The following is a 15,799-nucleotide window of genomic DNA, read 5'->3' on the forward strand; positions in this document are numbered from 1 at the left end:
ACGGTAGGTGAAGATGAGGGTATGATTTTCTCACACGCAAAGATCTTTCTTCTCTCTCTCGAGCTCTCTTATTCTTTTCCTTGCTTACTTGCAAGCTCTATTCTCAGCCAAGGGCGGAGGAAAGTGCTTGTTTACCTGGCCTTTAGCACGGGGCCCATTTTAATTTCTTTAATGTAATGTTCATCCGATCAATTCTAAATCATCAAACCAAATTCCGCAATTAGCTTGAGGGCCCCTTTTTCTTTTTTCTTTTTTTTTTTTTGTCCCCAGGGCATATCATAGATGGGGAGTGCATGATTCTGTGACTGAAAGGTCCAGGGGTCGATCCCCGGGATGTCACTGTCTGGGGTTAACGTCTCCGCTATGCACTTTCCACCTGTGTACCTGCATTTACCTCCCTCTATATCGGTGGGACCGGCTCTAGGGGGGCCGCTGATGTGACGATTCCATATTTTTTTTTTTTTTTTGAGGGCCCCTTTTTTATATATGAAACTATCATCAATAGATCAACCCTAAAACTCAAAATCAAAATCCGTGATCAGTCCGGGTAGATTACAATTCCAGCCTCCGCGGCTATTCTTCCCCCAACAATGACTTGACCATCAAAGGGGTCACATCAATCGCACCAACGCCCGATGAGTGTTGATGCACAGGATCACATGTTCGATCAGGATACATAGGGAGAAGTAGAAAAAGAGGGAAGAGAGAGGCCTGAATGCGGAGGACGCCATCACACTTCAAAACTAATGTCATAGACATTATTTACAATTTTATATGTATAAAACAATTCCCATAAATATATTAAATTAATTATAAAACAATTTTTTTAAAAAAAAATATGTAGATTTTTTTTTTCACATATCATCGAATCTATTCCAAATCATCTAATACATGTATCCAGTAAATATGAGCAAAATAAATATAAATAATATGTACAATTTAATATACTGTTTTACAAATATTTAATTGCAAAAGAAAACAAAATAAACTCATAATTTTTCTTTTGCCTTTCTTTTTGCAAGATTTTTTTTTTTAATTCTTAGTTTTTCGAACCTACATTAAATTTGATGCCAGAAAATAAAAACACACTTGCCAAGGTCCAGTTAAAAGATTAAAATATATTTGAAATTACAAAATTTTGATCTTATGGATTAGCTACAATTTTCCTTATAAAATAAATGTGTTCTGAGTTCTTTGAGCCATTGGAGTCAGTTAAGAAATTAAGTTGAAACTAAATATTCATATTCTCCTGAATGTATTTCAAATCCAAGACTATTATTATATTTTTTTTATACTAGGTATTCAGATCTTAATCTTAAAATAGACATCTTATATTTCATCCACCAAGTAAATTTAAAAAAATTAGATTTTGATTGACATGGCATCCAAGCACACCAAAAATTCAATCTGCACTTGTGCCTGTGAAAACTACCTAGTACACTCTTGAGTGAACTCAATATTTCAATTAATTGAGAATGATCGTCAACCTCGACTTAACTCAAGATCAAACTAAAACATTGATTACAATCCGAAACCCATCGCGTGTTGATCCTACAACTCTATGCTTGTTTCATATCATTCTTTGCCTTCTTTGAGCGTTTACCTCATTCTAAGCCTCAAAGCCGTTGAACTAACAACTTACTTGATCATGCAAGCACCACTCGATCTCATTGAGTTACAAACTTTCTTAACCACAAGCAACTTAAGAAGTTCCTAATCAACCTTAACCTCTTTGTCTTCCAACTCAACCTTGTCGAGTTATGAGCAACCCACCAAGTTCTTAGTTGTCCTCGACCTTCTGAGCAATCTGTCAAACTTTTTGATCGATCTTAACTTCTTGGACTTCTAATCTTCCAACTTATCCTCGTTGAGTCATGAGCTTTGCAACTTGCCAAGTCCTTGATTGGACTCGACCAAGAATCTCACTTTTATGAACTTTTCATCTCCATGTTCAATCTCTCAAGCATTGCACACTCAAGGCACATCATAACACAAAATTAACCTAATTTAAATATTTTGTCAACCATATAATCAACAATTTGAGATATGATTATACTAATAATTATTTCATTATAATTCCTACTCAATACCTCCCAAGTAAAAAAACTAAATTGAATTCAAATTGATGAGTTAGTCGGAGCTTATCCACGCAATTATGCACTCTTCAAATAAGAATTTTTTTTCTAAAGATCCTTGCTTTCATAATTTTGTGAATCATTCAAGAACCTTTCGATCCTATGCCGTGTTAAAGAAATACCCATTATCATCAGAACAATTATATAAGATCCATGGTAACAATCGAAGCAAATAAAATATATATAAAAAGATCTTTTTCTATTATATTTAATAGTCATAAAATCCTTTCTACTGCAAGGAACTAACAACTATTTGTACTAATCCTACATTTCATCTTTGTGAACAGAGAAAAAAGGAGCTTTAGAGAGAGAAGAGAATTGAACCATAAGGGAAACAGAGAGGTCAACCTCTTCTCTCTCTCTCTTTTTATTTTTTTTAATTGACACCAGTATCCAATTTACACCGACTATACATCCATTGAATGACCGTGCAATCTATGTGTTTTCTATATACTTTTCATTTTCAAGCATCTATTACCCCACATGAAAGCAAGACCACACCCTACATGAAGACGACATCAAACTTCATAAAAAGAAATGCAATATTCAGAAAATAGTTCAGGCTTAGTTTTCACAATCATGAAAAAACAAAGCTTACCATCACATCAACTGGATTGTGATCAGACTGCAATTTCTTGCTTGCATGCAACAAACTTTTCGAATTTCAATTACTTTCCAAAGATCACAATGATTGAATAATGGCTCTCCTTGAAGTAAAAGAGTGCATGAACTTGATAGGGCTATTCCATGTAATCGAACAATAGGATGCCCCACCCTTTCCCTTGAGTTAGAAAAAAACAAATGTAAGAGATTTGCCAACAACCACGGCTTCAGGGTGAAGCTTCCAATTGCAGCATTTGCAAAAGGTGGAATGTGGAAATCATCAGTGAGAAAATACCTTCTGTCAGAGAGAATAAAGAGCGTGAATAACTTACATATACTCAATTGAAAATAGGTTGGACCCGTCTTCTTCTTTAAGCTTCAAGCTTTCCCCAAGCTCATCAAAGCAACTACCAGTTATGCTGCTTGTCTTCAAAGCAAAACCAATAAGCAAATCCAATTTCACCATCCATCCACATCCTTGCCACTGTTCTCTTTTTCTTCCATCCAGAGTTCTCATTTCTGCCTCAGATATTCATAACGCTTGATTAGAGAAGGCTGCTCTGTCCTTCACACTTGAGGTACTCGTCTTCACAAGATCTTTCTCTGATACGCTGAACATTTGCAAGATGGGATCTTTTGGAACTCTTCCTAGTTTTTCAAGTTCAGCAATTCCTGAATCATCTTGTGGATATTTACTCCAAGAGCTGAAGGTATGTGCTTTCTGTTAGATTCATCATTCTTGCATCTGATTCCTACTAAAGTGTCTCTGGGCTTCCCATAAAACTACAGCTGATTTGGGATGAAGTGGGACAAGATCAACTAGAAAGAGAGAGAATTCTACTAGAACTGGAACAGGAATGCATAGATATCTATAGGAGAAAAGTTGACAGTGCTAATATCTTGAGAGTTCGGCTGCATCAGGCATTGGCTGAATCAGAAGCTGAGTTTACTAATCTTCTACTTTCCTTGGGAGAGAGGTCATTCCCTGGACGGGTGAGATATAAATGGCATTTCATAATTTACATTTAGTAAGAAAATAATTGAATGTGAACTGAACTAAAATAGAATATATTGGGGCAGCCTGAAAAATTGACAGGTACATTAAAGGAACAGCTTGATGCAATCACTCCAGCACTTCACGAAATGCAACTGAGGAGAGAAGAGAGGGTGAAGCAGTTTCAGGAGGTTCTAATGCAAATTCAAAGAATTTCTTCTGAAATAGCAGATAAACAAGAGGATAGCAATGTAGTGGTGAATGAAGGGGACCTCTCCATAAAGAAACTTGAGGAGTACCAAAATGAACTCCATAGGCTTCATAAGGAAAAGGTACAGTTTATACCTTTGGAAGGCAGGTTGGTATCATCAATGAACCTATTGCCTTCTCACCAATTTTACACTATGAAAGAATGATAGGCTCCGGAAGGTAGAAGAATACATGGTGGTGGTGAAGAACCTTGCGGAAACAATGGGAATGGATTCAACAGAAATCATCTGTGACATTCACCCAAGCTTGCTAGGTTGTTTAACTGGACAGCAATCAAAGACCATAAGTGACACTGTTTTAGAGAGATTGAACAACAAAGTGGAACAACTCAAAGATGAAAAGCAAAAGAGGATGGCAAAGGTATGTTCCAAATTTCCAACATCCAGTTATTGCAGGCAGTGAAACTAGGTACTAAAATAATACTAGTTGTGCACATAGTGTTCTAATGGTATGCATTACAGACTACTCTATATGATTAAATTATGCACTTCATAAAGCATGCCATACTAGAGAAGAGAATTCAATTCTATTTGAAAAGAGAGTCAATCATAATCGAGAAATACATAACATGAAATTATTGTTGATTGCAATAAGAATCTCCATTATTTGAAACTAACATACTTTTTCTACATGACATTTCTTAATTTCACAACACAGAGCCTTGAAAACAGGATAATGCAGTTGGTCATTTTGCTGTTCATAGAACTTAACATTTTAACCTGTGTGACTTTCAAAACTTGAAGTTCCAATCCATTATAGTTTATAATCAACCAATCTTTATTTGATGACAAATATCCTCATCAAGTTCTTGCAGTTAAATAATAGGTGTAAAAGCAATCTAAATCTCTTAGCTGCAGTAAGTTTTTGTCCATCAATTTTAATTGTTCTTTTAACTTTTTTCTTTATAAATATGTGGTATTAGTTCTAACTGAGTCCGCAGCTTCACAAGCTTGGGAAAGCATTGACAAACTTGTGGAATCTCATGGACACATCGTTTGACCGACAGAAGTTCTCTTATATGGATATATTTACATTGTCAACCTCAGTAGATCATGAGCTAGGACCAGGAAGCCTTTCAGTTGACGTAATCCGCCAGGTACAAGCATCATTCCAGAAATTTAAGCTTAAAATAATTTATCAATTGTCATTTAATGTAAAGCTAAGCAAGTCAACATAGGTTGATCATCTAACATAATGAACTGCAAGTGTAAACCAGATCGAGTCTGAAGTAGAGAGACTAGATCAGTTAAAGTCAACCAAAATGAAAGAACTCTTTCTCAAGAAGCAAAGTGAACTTCAAGAAATATGCAACAAATCGCATTTGGAGGTACCTTCAGAATCAGAGATGCACAAAATTATGAACCTTATCATTTCTGGTATGTCTCTTGAGTTATATTCATCATTTAAAAGTTCCTATGATATTTCTAGTAACTGATAAAGGTTAAACCTTGAATTAAAAAGGAGAGATGGACCATGATGAACTTCTAGTGATAATGGAGGAGCATATATCCAAGGCAAAAGAAGAAGCATGCAGCCGGAAGGAAATAATGGAGAAGGTTGAAAAATGGATGGTTTCATGTGAAGAAGAACAGTGGTTGGAAGAATACAGCAGGGTCATCTATAAATTCAACTCATATGCCTATAGAATCATATTTCACTAGATTATACAGACAAAAAATTTAGTTCTAACATGAGTGCTTACAGGATGAAAAACGTTATTCAGTTAGAAGAGGGGCTCACAAGAACTTGAAACGTGCAGAACGTGCTAGAGCAATTGTGAACAAAATTCCAGGTAAGAGTTGGCTATATGGCTAATGATTATAATTGAAACTAAACTATAAATTCAAAAATACAGTATTGGTGAACTTATTGATAGCAAAGACAAAGACATGGGAACAGGAGAGAAAGAAGACTTTCTTGGTTGATGAGGTTAGACAAGACAATTTACCTCTTTTCTTGTTTATCTTTATTCTACTAGGAAATCTACCAAGTCATTTATCAAGAAGACAAACAGATACAAAAGGAAGTTACAAAAGTATCAAAAGAAATGCAGTAAATTATCCTTTTCTTCCTTTCTCACAAATGATGGTGCGTGAGTACATTTATTTTGATTAATGCACAAGAAACATTAAGAAATTAGCATGCCCATGATTCATACATCAAACAGAGCAACCTAAAGAATGTACCATTTAAATAAGTGCTTTTCTTGATCAAAGATTAGGATCAATAGGTAAATGGAATTTCAGGATCAAGATAAACATGCACAATCTCCTATTTGATCTTCATATTATGTTAATTGAAGATAGTTCAGTCAAAACAAATTTGAAATTTGAATTGTTGAGACAAACTTAGAAATTTCAGATCTATTACTCAACCAGACAGATTGAGGAAAATAAATTCTCAGCCATAGAATACTGATTGGGATGGTTAAATAGAAAAGTGTTTCTGGACATTTATGCATTCACCATATGCTCACTGAAATTACCAAATAAATAAATATAAGATAACAGAATGACTAGTCATGCTCTATGGCCCAAAATGTTAGGCAGATAATAAAGAACAAAAAAAATGTAATAAAGATGGAGCATTTAGAGATGCTGTAAGGTTGCTATTAGAAATAAAACAAAGCATGTTATTCTTCGCAAATAAATAAGTGTAACGTAATCCCAACAGATAATAGAATGTCAGAAATACACATAAAGGTAGCACAAATATGTTCAAGGATGACCAAAAGATTTTAGTTAGATGAGTACAATCAAATAGAATTAAATGTGTGAAAGGTAGATAGAGGATATAGGAAATTAACATAATAAATAGAGGAAAAATGACCAAGAAATTACTAATGATATAATCTTATTTGGAGCCAACTGACAAACTAAAATCCATGTAGATGACCACAAATAGTTGGGAGATAGGCCTTGATTGTTATTTGAAGTGCTATGAACCACTATAGGCTAATGAAAGAAAGAAGAATGTATTCAATGGTGTGTCAATTTAAGTACCAAGTGTCATCAAGGAAAGATAAATTAATGATGACAAATATTTGTTTTAGAATTTTTTTTAGAGGACTGAGAGTGAGAAACATTGAGTAAGGTACATAAAGTAATAGACAGTAAAATGGAACTCATGGCAGGAGTTATTACTATCCTTCAAATAGCACATCACTCATATCTCATAATATAGCAAAAATTAAGGCATATGCAATATTTCATCCACTATCATTCATCATTGAAATCATGCAGGTCCCTCTATTGGCAATGCTTGAAGAGTACATTCTATTGAGGCAGGAAAACGAGGAGGAAAAACAAAGGCAAAGGGTAAGTTATAGTGGGATATGATAAATACAAGAACATATAATGTCACTCTTACACAAAGAATTTACTGAAAAGAAAAAAAAACAATATCATCTCTGCAGGATAGGAAATTGCAAATTCAGCTTGCAGCAAGACAGGAAAATTCACTTTTCGCAAGACCAAACACAAGCTCTGGTCGATCTACAAACAATAGCTTAAATAACAGTTTTGTCAGTGCTTCCCCTTCAATTAGGAGGCAAGCAACCATCAAGGAAAGTGAAGGTTTGACAAAGAATTCAGTAAAGCAGGGAGCAACGGTATACAAAGGGCGTAGTATGTTGCAAAAACAGAAGACGCTGATCAACTATAGGCACAACCCTAGTGCTAAAGAAGACGTGCCATCTGAGATCACCATAACATTTTCTGGCTAAATTCACAAACCTTTCTTTGATACTAACGAAGATTGTGCATCCAATATTATTTGATGTGTGAAAGGAATGGCAAAAGTTTTCAGTTAAATGGTCAAGGTTACAAAGTATAATAACTGTTGAGATAACTTTGATGCTACATCCTGCCAATTAAAAAGGACTCACTAGTTCTTAAAGATAGACTAGCAATTACACATGAGTTGGATTATGGGTTATCAGAATCCAAATGGCTTCTAACCCTAATAGACGGAATGAGATCCACTTTCTACCAGAATAATTCCATCGATATCACCTATAGCCGTTGTTGGTCCATGTGACAAGGGCATTATAAAATGCATGCACATGACCCCGCTTGTAGCTACTCACCAACATAAAGCCTATAACGAAGCAGATAAACTAACATATTTTATTGATAGATATTTATTTATTTACACACTGAAATATTAAAAGGTATCATATAGCAGTGCATTAAAAGAACATAAGATCCAAAGAAGAAAAACAAGCAAGGACGTCTCCAACAATCCACAGTATAAATCTCTGTGAAACTCAATAGCTAAGTGCACCTCCACACAATCACTTAGTTTTCAAATCCAATACTGCCATTATTCGCCTCAAGTATATCTAGAGGCAAAAAATAAATGGAACCTTAACTACAGAAGATAGCTACTAGGAATACAATAGCATGTATGGAGCAAAAGGGTTAGCAATGAGATAGCATATTAGGAGTATACATAATAATTATGCCATAAATGAGATGTTCTTATGATGTGTCATACTATATGATTTTAGTTAGTTTTATGTTTTAAGCAAGCTTAATCATAGCGTACCTATGAGTTATTTCCCATCACTCCAAAGCCACATAGAAGTACACCATGCATGCTCAGCAAGCAGAGACGAATCTATTCAAGGGCTATACTGGGCTATAGCCCAGCCCTACCAGCCCAAAAAAAAAATAGGTATAATATGACATCTGATTTCGACTTGCTCAGTCGTTCCCATCTCCAACACGCGCGCGGCGTGCCCCGTCTGAACCGACGACACCGTGAAGGCGCACCGCGTCACCGTCTAACATCGGAACGACTCCACTGCATCGTACCGCCGCACCGGCCCTCGCACGCAGCATATTCACATCCAGACTCTGGACACAGGACAGGTAACCCTAAATGACAAAATCCCTAATATTTTCTACTTCTCCTTTCTACTATATGTCCGTAATCGCCTCCCGACTTCGTTGTCGTGGCCACCATTGAGCAGCGAGAGCATGTCGTGGCTTGCTGCCGGCTTCGCTGCCAAAGCATCGCACATTCTAATGGCATTGGTCGCGTTGCCGACTTGCCGTATTGGTTTTGGCATTTTGCCAAAGCCGGCTTCAATCTTCACAAATCACAGTATTGGTTGTCGTGTTGCTGTATAATTTGTTTTTTTTTGGATTGTCATTACTCATTATTTAAAAAAAAAACATCTCGGACTGCAAGGGCATCAAAGCTTGAAAATCTTTCATCAATATGGACTTCTATAGTTCTATTATGATTTATCATATGGTGTTGAGATTTAAACGTCTTTTGAACTTAGAATTGATTTTATCAATATTTTTTAATTGGCTTTAGCTTTCAGTATTTTATTTTAGAATAAGATAATAATTTATATTTTATCTCAAGGTATAAATATTTCCCAACCTAATTCATTGTACTTTAAGCCATTAGTAACCTATAACTTGTTTATTTAGGGATTTAATTTTAACTATTTTAAGATGGAACATCAATCTGCTACAAAGAAAGGAAAGACATTAATATCATCTTTCTTTAAAAAGAGAGATCGTGAAACTAGTGAAAGCACTTCAATTCCTACTACAATGGAAAATCAATCTAGTGAAGGTCTTCCCATTCCTAGTGTCCAAATTCCTTAAATTTCTTCTCCTAGCAAAGACCACCGATCATCGTCTGCTTGTATTGAATGAGATCTGGGAAAAAGAAAACAAATATGTGAATATCATGTTAATATACGAGATGAGATAAGACGTTCATATCTAAGGATGGGGCCTTATCAACCAGATATGTTGGAGTATCCGGCTACAAAATTGGAAATCAAAATCGTTGGCTTCAGAAAAAATGGTTTCAGAAATTTCATTGGTTAGAGTATTCGCCTTCAACAAATAAGGCATATTGTTTTTATTGTTTTCTTTTTCTGAATGATGTTAATTCATCTAATATCTCGACACTAGTCAATGGAGGATTTGACAATTGGAAAAGGGTAAGCCAAGGAAAAACATGTGCATTTCTTGCCCATATTGGTTCTGCAGCTTCTTCACCTCATACTATGTCTGAGAGAAGGACTGAAAATTTGATGAGACCCTCTCAACATATTGATAATGTGATGCATGTTCAAGCTAAAGAAGAAAAGGAGAAAAATCGTTTGCGTTTGAAGACCTCAATTGTCACTGTTCGATGGCTAGCACTTTAAGGTTGTGCCTTTAGAGGTAACGATGAATCTCTATCTTCATCTAATCGTGGGAATTTTCTTGAATTGGTGAAGGCTTTTGCAAAAATGAGTACGGAAATTGATGAAGTTGTACTTGAGAATGCTCCAAAAAATGCTCAATATATTGCTCCAGAAATTCAGAAAGATATTTTACATATTATGGCCAATAGAGTACGACAGATGGTTCGTGAAGAAGTTGGAGATAAATTCTTCTGTATTCTTGTTGATGAAACACGAGATATATCTAAACGGGAGCAAATGGTCATTATCTTAAGGTTTGTGAACAATCATGGGATTTTGACAGAAAGATTTTTTGCCATCAAAAGTGTTAGTGACACTACCTCATTGAATTTGAAAAAAGAAATATCAAATGTTCTTGTTCATCATGATCTACAAGTTAAGAAAATCAGAGACCAAGGATACGATGGTGCTAGCAATATGTGTGGCGCGTGGAATGGACTCCAGGCATTATTTCTCAGAGATTGTCCTTATGCATACTATGTCCACTGTTTTGCTCATCGACTACAATTAACATTGGTTTCTGCCACTAAGGATGTCAGTGTTATTTAGGAATTCTTTTCTCATTTGGACAATATTGTCAATATTGTTACTTCTTCTACTAAGCGCATTGTTGAGCTACATACTGCACAAAGAAATGAAATTGAACATATGTTGGCAATTGGAGAATGTGATTCTGGAAGTGGGGCCAATCAGATTGGTAATTTGCAGCGAGCAGGAGCTACTTGTTGGAGTTCTCACTATGACTCAGTAAAAAGCTTGATAAGTATGTACGCTGCAACTTGCAAAGTTTTTGAAGTTCTTAGTGACTATTCTCCAAATGGAAGAGCTAAGGCTGAAGTTCGGGGAATTTACAAAAACATGGCAAGCTTTGAATTTGTGTTTATTTTGCACTTAATGCATAAAATTATGAGAACAACAGATACTCCTTGTCAAATTCTTCAAAGAAAATCTCAAGACATTTTGACTGCTATTACATTTGTCTCTACTACCAAAACCATCCTTCAAGAACTTAGAGAATGTGGGTGGGAAGAATTTCTTCATGAAGTGAAAGTTTTTTGTTCGAGAAATGATATTGATGTGCCTGACCTTGATTGGCTATATAAGATTGGTCGTTCTCGTCAGCAAACTACAATTGAGCATCATTATCACTTTGATGTTTTTAATGTAGCAATAGATTTCATCTTGATGGAGTTAAATACTCGGTTCAATGAGTCATCAGTGGAACTTCTTTCTCTTAGTACAGCTTTAGATCCGAAAAATACATTTGATTCAATTAATAGTGATGATATTTGCAAACTTGCAAAGAAATTTTATCTTGAAGATTTCACAAATCAAGACATCGTTGCTTTGGAATATGAATTGGTACATTATAAACTTGATGTGATGCAAAATTTGAAGGTTTCTACACTTGTTGAGTTGTGTCAGCAATTGACTGAGAGTGGGCGGTCAAAGGTTTACATTATGTTAACTAGATTGATTCATCTCGTTTTGATATTACCTGTTTCTACTATCACTACTGAGCGAGCCTTTTCAACAATGAAGCATGTGAAGACGGCACTTCGCAATAAAATGGAGGATGATTTTCTTGAAGATTGTTTGACACTCTATATTGAACGAGATTTAGCTAAAGATATAGATATAAATTCTATTATAGATGAATATTATGTTTCAAAATCTCGTAGGGCACAACTTTGTTGAACAATATAATGTAATAACTTTTTTTGTTATATATCTATATAATTTATTATATATTTTTAATAATAATATATAATTTATTACATTAAGTTCAAGCCCCCCCAACTCTAATTCCCGGATCCGGCCCTGTCAACAAGTATAACTGTCAATTCTTACCAACCCTTGCACTCACTGGCAAGGAATCAATATGCTCACCAATAATATGATGCTCGTAATTATAATTCTTTGAGCTAGCTTATGCCCTAATTAAGTATTCATTTTATTTACTCCACTTAGCATATTACACATGTTGTATCATGGCATGTAATTATTTTATTTATTCCATTTATCATATTAAACATCTTACGTGTCATAGCATGAAATCAATAGCAAAGAAAACAATACACTAAGCAAGCAGTAATATTAGCCATGTGTCATGAAAGCTAAGCAATTAATAAGCATAGGAAAATGTATATATCATGCGGCATATAGTTTAAACGAGTCAAAAAGAATGATGCTTATGTTCAAAGGAAGCATCATATACGCTAAGGGAGATATATATATATATATATATATATATATATATATATATATATATATATAAAGACAGTCTATACAGGAAGCTCCCGTCAATGCGGGGTCCCAAGGAAGGGTCTATTATACACCAATGCGCCAAGGGATATAATGACAAAAAAAATAGCAGTTAAGAGTGGAAAAAAGGTCAGTTGGATTCTTCATCAGATAGAACTTGTAACCAAGGTTCTCTAGTTTACCACAATCTACAAAGGTAGCAAAGCAAAAATTATTATTTAAGAGTTGACCCTTGGTAGCAAAGCAAGAATCTAGTGTAGGCAGGTAATCTACAAAGACCTATTAAAGACCACAATAGCCTCTAAGATCAAAGAATAAACCCCTACACCCTTTTTAGACAGCGGCTGTATCATCAAGAGATGGCCGCTAAAGTCATAAGCACAGGTCTCTTTTTACTTTTCTCTTCACGGAGCCCCACTTATTATCAATTCTGACAACATAAATCACGTTTGCAAGGGAAACATAGGCAATTTGTCAAATCCAGGCTATTCTTTCAGCACAACAGCTAAAAGAGTCGATTAAACCACAATACCTCTAATCGTAGTCCCCAAATGTTATACAAACACCCAGTGACCACCCCCTTTTGTAAGGCTTTAGAAGACAACAACATTTCACAATTTTAGGTTGCAACAACTAGGAAACACATAAAGCGCAGACATTTAAAACCAACCACTTCTAGGTCATCAAGTCAACACCTCAATTTGAAGGAGTGAGGCCCACAGAACAGACAAGGATCCTACCTCTTAACCACGTTTGAGTCTTTGGAAATTCCCTCCCCTTTTGAAGCTATTGATTGCTGCTCAAAGCAAAAACCGCACTACTATTCCATGCAGGATTCGCTGCACAACCACGATTCGATGCCCAATCCGCGAAGAATCAAGGGTTCAGGGAACCATCAGTTAGCAAGCAAGAAAAAGGAGTAATTGCAAGTAGCGCAAGGTCGACGCACGACGGAAGAGCGACAGTCGGAGGTCGACGGCGGCTCGCGGGAGTGAGGGAGGGAAGAAAAAGATCGCCAGGGGGAAGGGCACGAGTTTAAGATTTAAGGACCATAACGGTTCGGGTTTAATTAGCGGGACGGGTTAACGCACGCCCATAAAATACAAACTGAAAACGGGAAGGAAATGATTATGTTTACGCCTCTCACAATAAGAACAATTAATAATCAATAAGAACGATGATTATTATAAGATAAATTGTGTAAGATAGAGAATTGGCACAATGATAAATATTTATTTATCATATATATTTAAATAATTTTAATATAATAATGTTCAAATGCAACCTATCTCATTTGGCCATGTGTTTGTACCGAATGTTTAGCTCACTTTCTTTAGCAATGTGGAGGGGGAAGAGTGGTAAGTGATGAAATCTGAAAATAGTGAGCCAAATATCTTGTAATTTTTCTTTGCTAATGATTTATTAGCCTTAGCGGATCAAATAGAGATGCTTCTGAACACTTTGAATAAGTTGGAAGGGGGCATCAGAACAATGAGCTAGAAAGGCAAAGTCCCTCCTCCTTCACATGGCATATGTAGTGCATACTCAACAAACCTAAAACTAATCAAATAACATGTGATGGCTTGGGACTCAAGCAAATCACATTCCAATTCCTCAACAAGCAAGGGTTCTAATGTGGAAGCCATCATATATATATATATATGATTTCGCTCGCATGCGGTTTTCTCCCTGCGGTTTGGTGCGGCTATGATGAGCTGGACGCGCCACGTAAGCAAAAAAAAATATATAAAAGGAAAAAAATCACTACCGCAGCCGCGATCTCTCCGCTTCTCCCCGCGATTGCAGCTGATCTTCACGAGACGCTGGCGGATCACCCTCGGCCGGATCACAACCGGATTCCGGCCGAATTGCGACCGGATTCCGGCCAGATGGCGGCCGGAATCCGACCGTTTCGTGGCCAAAATCTGCCGAAAACGCTAGCACTGCCGATTCTTTTCTGATCGGTCTACAAACCGATCAGGAGGTTCCCTGATCGGTCCAGAGACCAATCAGGAGGTTCCCTGATCGGACTGGTGACCGATCAGGTCCGCAGCGTCCGGTCGCGACCGGATTCCAGCCGGATCGCGACTGGATTCCGGCTCCGGCCGGATCGCGACTGGATTCCGGCCGGATCGCCACCAGAATCGGCAGCGCTGTGTCTGCTAGCGTTGCGACAGATTTTGGCCACGAAACGGCCGGATTCCGGCCGCCATCTGGCCGGAATCCGGCCGCGATCCGCCCGACGGTGGCCGGGCGTGCAGTGGAAGGTTGGCAGTCGATGGTTTGGCGAGGTCGACGAAGAAGACGAGAAGAGAGATGATGCCGCGTTTTTTTTGACTTTGACGTGGAATGCCAAATCATCTCTACCGCACCAAACCACAAGAATAACTCCGCAGGAGAGCATCTCTCTCTCTATATATATATATCTATCTATATATATATATATATTTCAAAAGTCCGCTTAAAGAACGTGATTTATGAAGTATTTAGTGAGTGACTATATAATGGGTGATAAATTTAATGATTTTAAAAGTAGAATTTGTGAAGGAAGAACAATAGATTTAGATTTAGTAAACAACTCAATTCCTTCCCCTTAGCTTTCGTAATCTGTCATGGCATATCTTAGTCCTTAAGCATGTCCATGCTTCCTTTCTTCTTCCTTGTGCCACCACCTTCTTATAAGCTCATGCTACTCTATTCCACCCGAAAGCTCGCCGACGCTGAATCCAAACTATGTCTACCGACTGGGGACCCGTCATCGTCGCCTCCATCCTCTTCATCCTCCTCTCCCCAGGCCTTCTATTCCAGCTGCCGGCGCGCACACGGGTGGTGGAGTTCGGCAACATGGGCACCAGCGGCATCTCCATCCTCGTCCACAGCATCCTCTTCTTCTGCATCTTCACCATCTTGATCATCGCCATCGGAATCCATATCCATGCCGCTTGATCCAAGATAGACACAGCTTTTCGCAAACACTTTAAAGGCATTTCGCCTTAATACGCACAGAACCAAAAACAAAAAAAATTGTTTCTTCTCACAAATTTCCAGTTTGTTGTAGCTGATAACAATTGATCATAACAAATCAACAGCAATTTTTTTTTTCCTTTTCTCCATTTTGTAATTCCTTTGTAATTCCCTGTGCACAAGGTAATATTTGGATATTCGTCGCAAGCAAAAGCAAAAGGGGGGGGAGAACAAGAAAAATCTAGGGTTCGGTCTTCACCCACAGAAATCTGATCGCAAATTCACGGAAACAAACATTCGATTGCTACCCAGAAAACTTATAACAAAAAAACAGTTTTTGGTTTTCGA

General features: G+C 36.9%; 2 protein-coding genes and 1 long non-coding RNA gene across 3 annotated transcripts; 2 read left to right on the plus strand and 1 right to left on the minus strand.

The window, feature by feature from the left end:
* Positions 1 to 1,467: 1,467 nt before the first annotated feature.
* On the minus strand, positions 1,468 to 13,537 carry LOC122047002. The gene is made up of 3 exons (XR_006130455.1): positions 13,228 to 13,537; positions 2,734 to 3,723; positions 1,468 to 2,637 (listed from the first exon to the last, which is right to left on the minus strand). It is a non-coding gene; the product is annotated as an uncharacterized LOC122047002 (long non-coding RNA).
* LOC122047000 (65-kDa microtubule-associated protein 8-like) lies at positions 3,312 to 9,062 on the plus strand. Its single transcript, XM_042607998.1, has 11 exons — positions 3,312 to 3,448; positions 3,528 to 3,731; positions 3,819 to 4,064; positions 4,144 to 4,362; positions 4,943 to 5,098; positions 5,219 to 5,378; positions 5,464 to 5,615; positions 5,707 to 5,794; positions 5,858 to 5,931; positions 7,245 to 7,319; positions 7,418 to 9,062. The coding sequence occupies exons 1-11, from the start codon at positions 3,365 to 3,367 to the stop codon at positions 7,724 to 7,726; spliced, it is 1,767 nt and encodes a 588-aa protein (XP_042463932.1). The 5' UTR covers positions 3,312 to 3,364; the 3' UTR covers positions 7,727 to 9,062.
* Positions 13,538 to 15,019: 1,482 nt separating the features above from the next.
* LOC122047004 lies at positions 15,020 to 15,594 on the plus strand. Its single transcript, XM_042608000.1, has one exon. It carries the CDS (start codon positions 15,221 to 15,223, stop codon positions 15,431 to 15,433), a length of 213 nt encoding a protein of 70 aa, XP_042463934.1. The 5' UTR covers positions 15,020 to 15,220; the 3' UTR covers positions 15,434 to 15,594.
* Positions 15,595 to 15,799: the final 205 nt, after the last annotated feature.

This window comes from Zingiber officinale, chromosome 2B (genome assembly GCF_018446385.1).
Source record: "Zingiber officinale cultivar Zhangliang chromosome 2B, Zo_v1.1, whole genome shotgun sequence".
Taxonomy (NCBI): domain Eukaryota; kingdom Viridiplantae; phylum Streptophyta; class Magnoliopsida; order Zingiberales; family Zingiberaceae; genus Zingiber; species Zingiber officinale.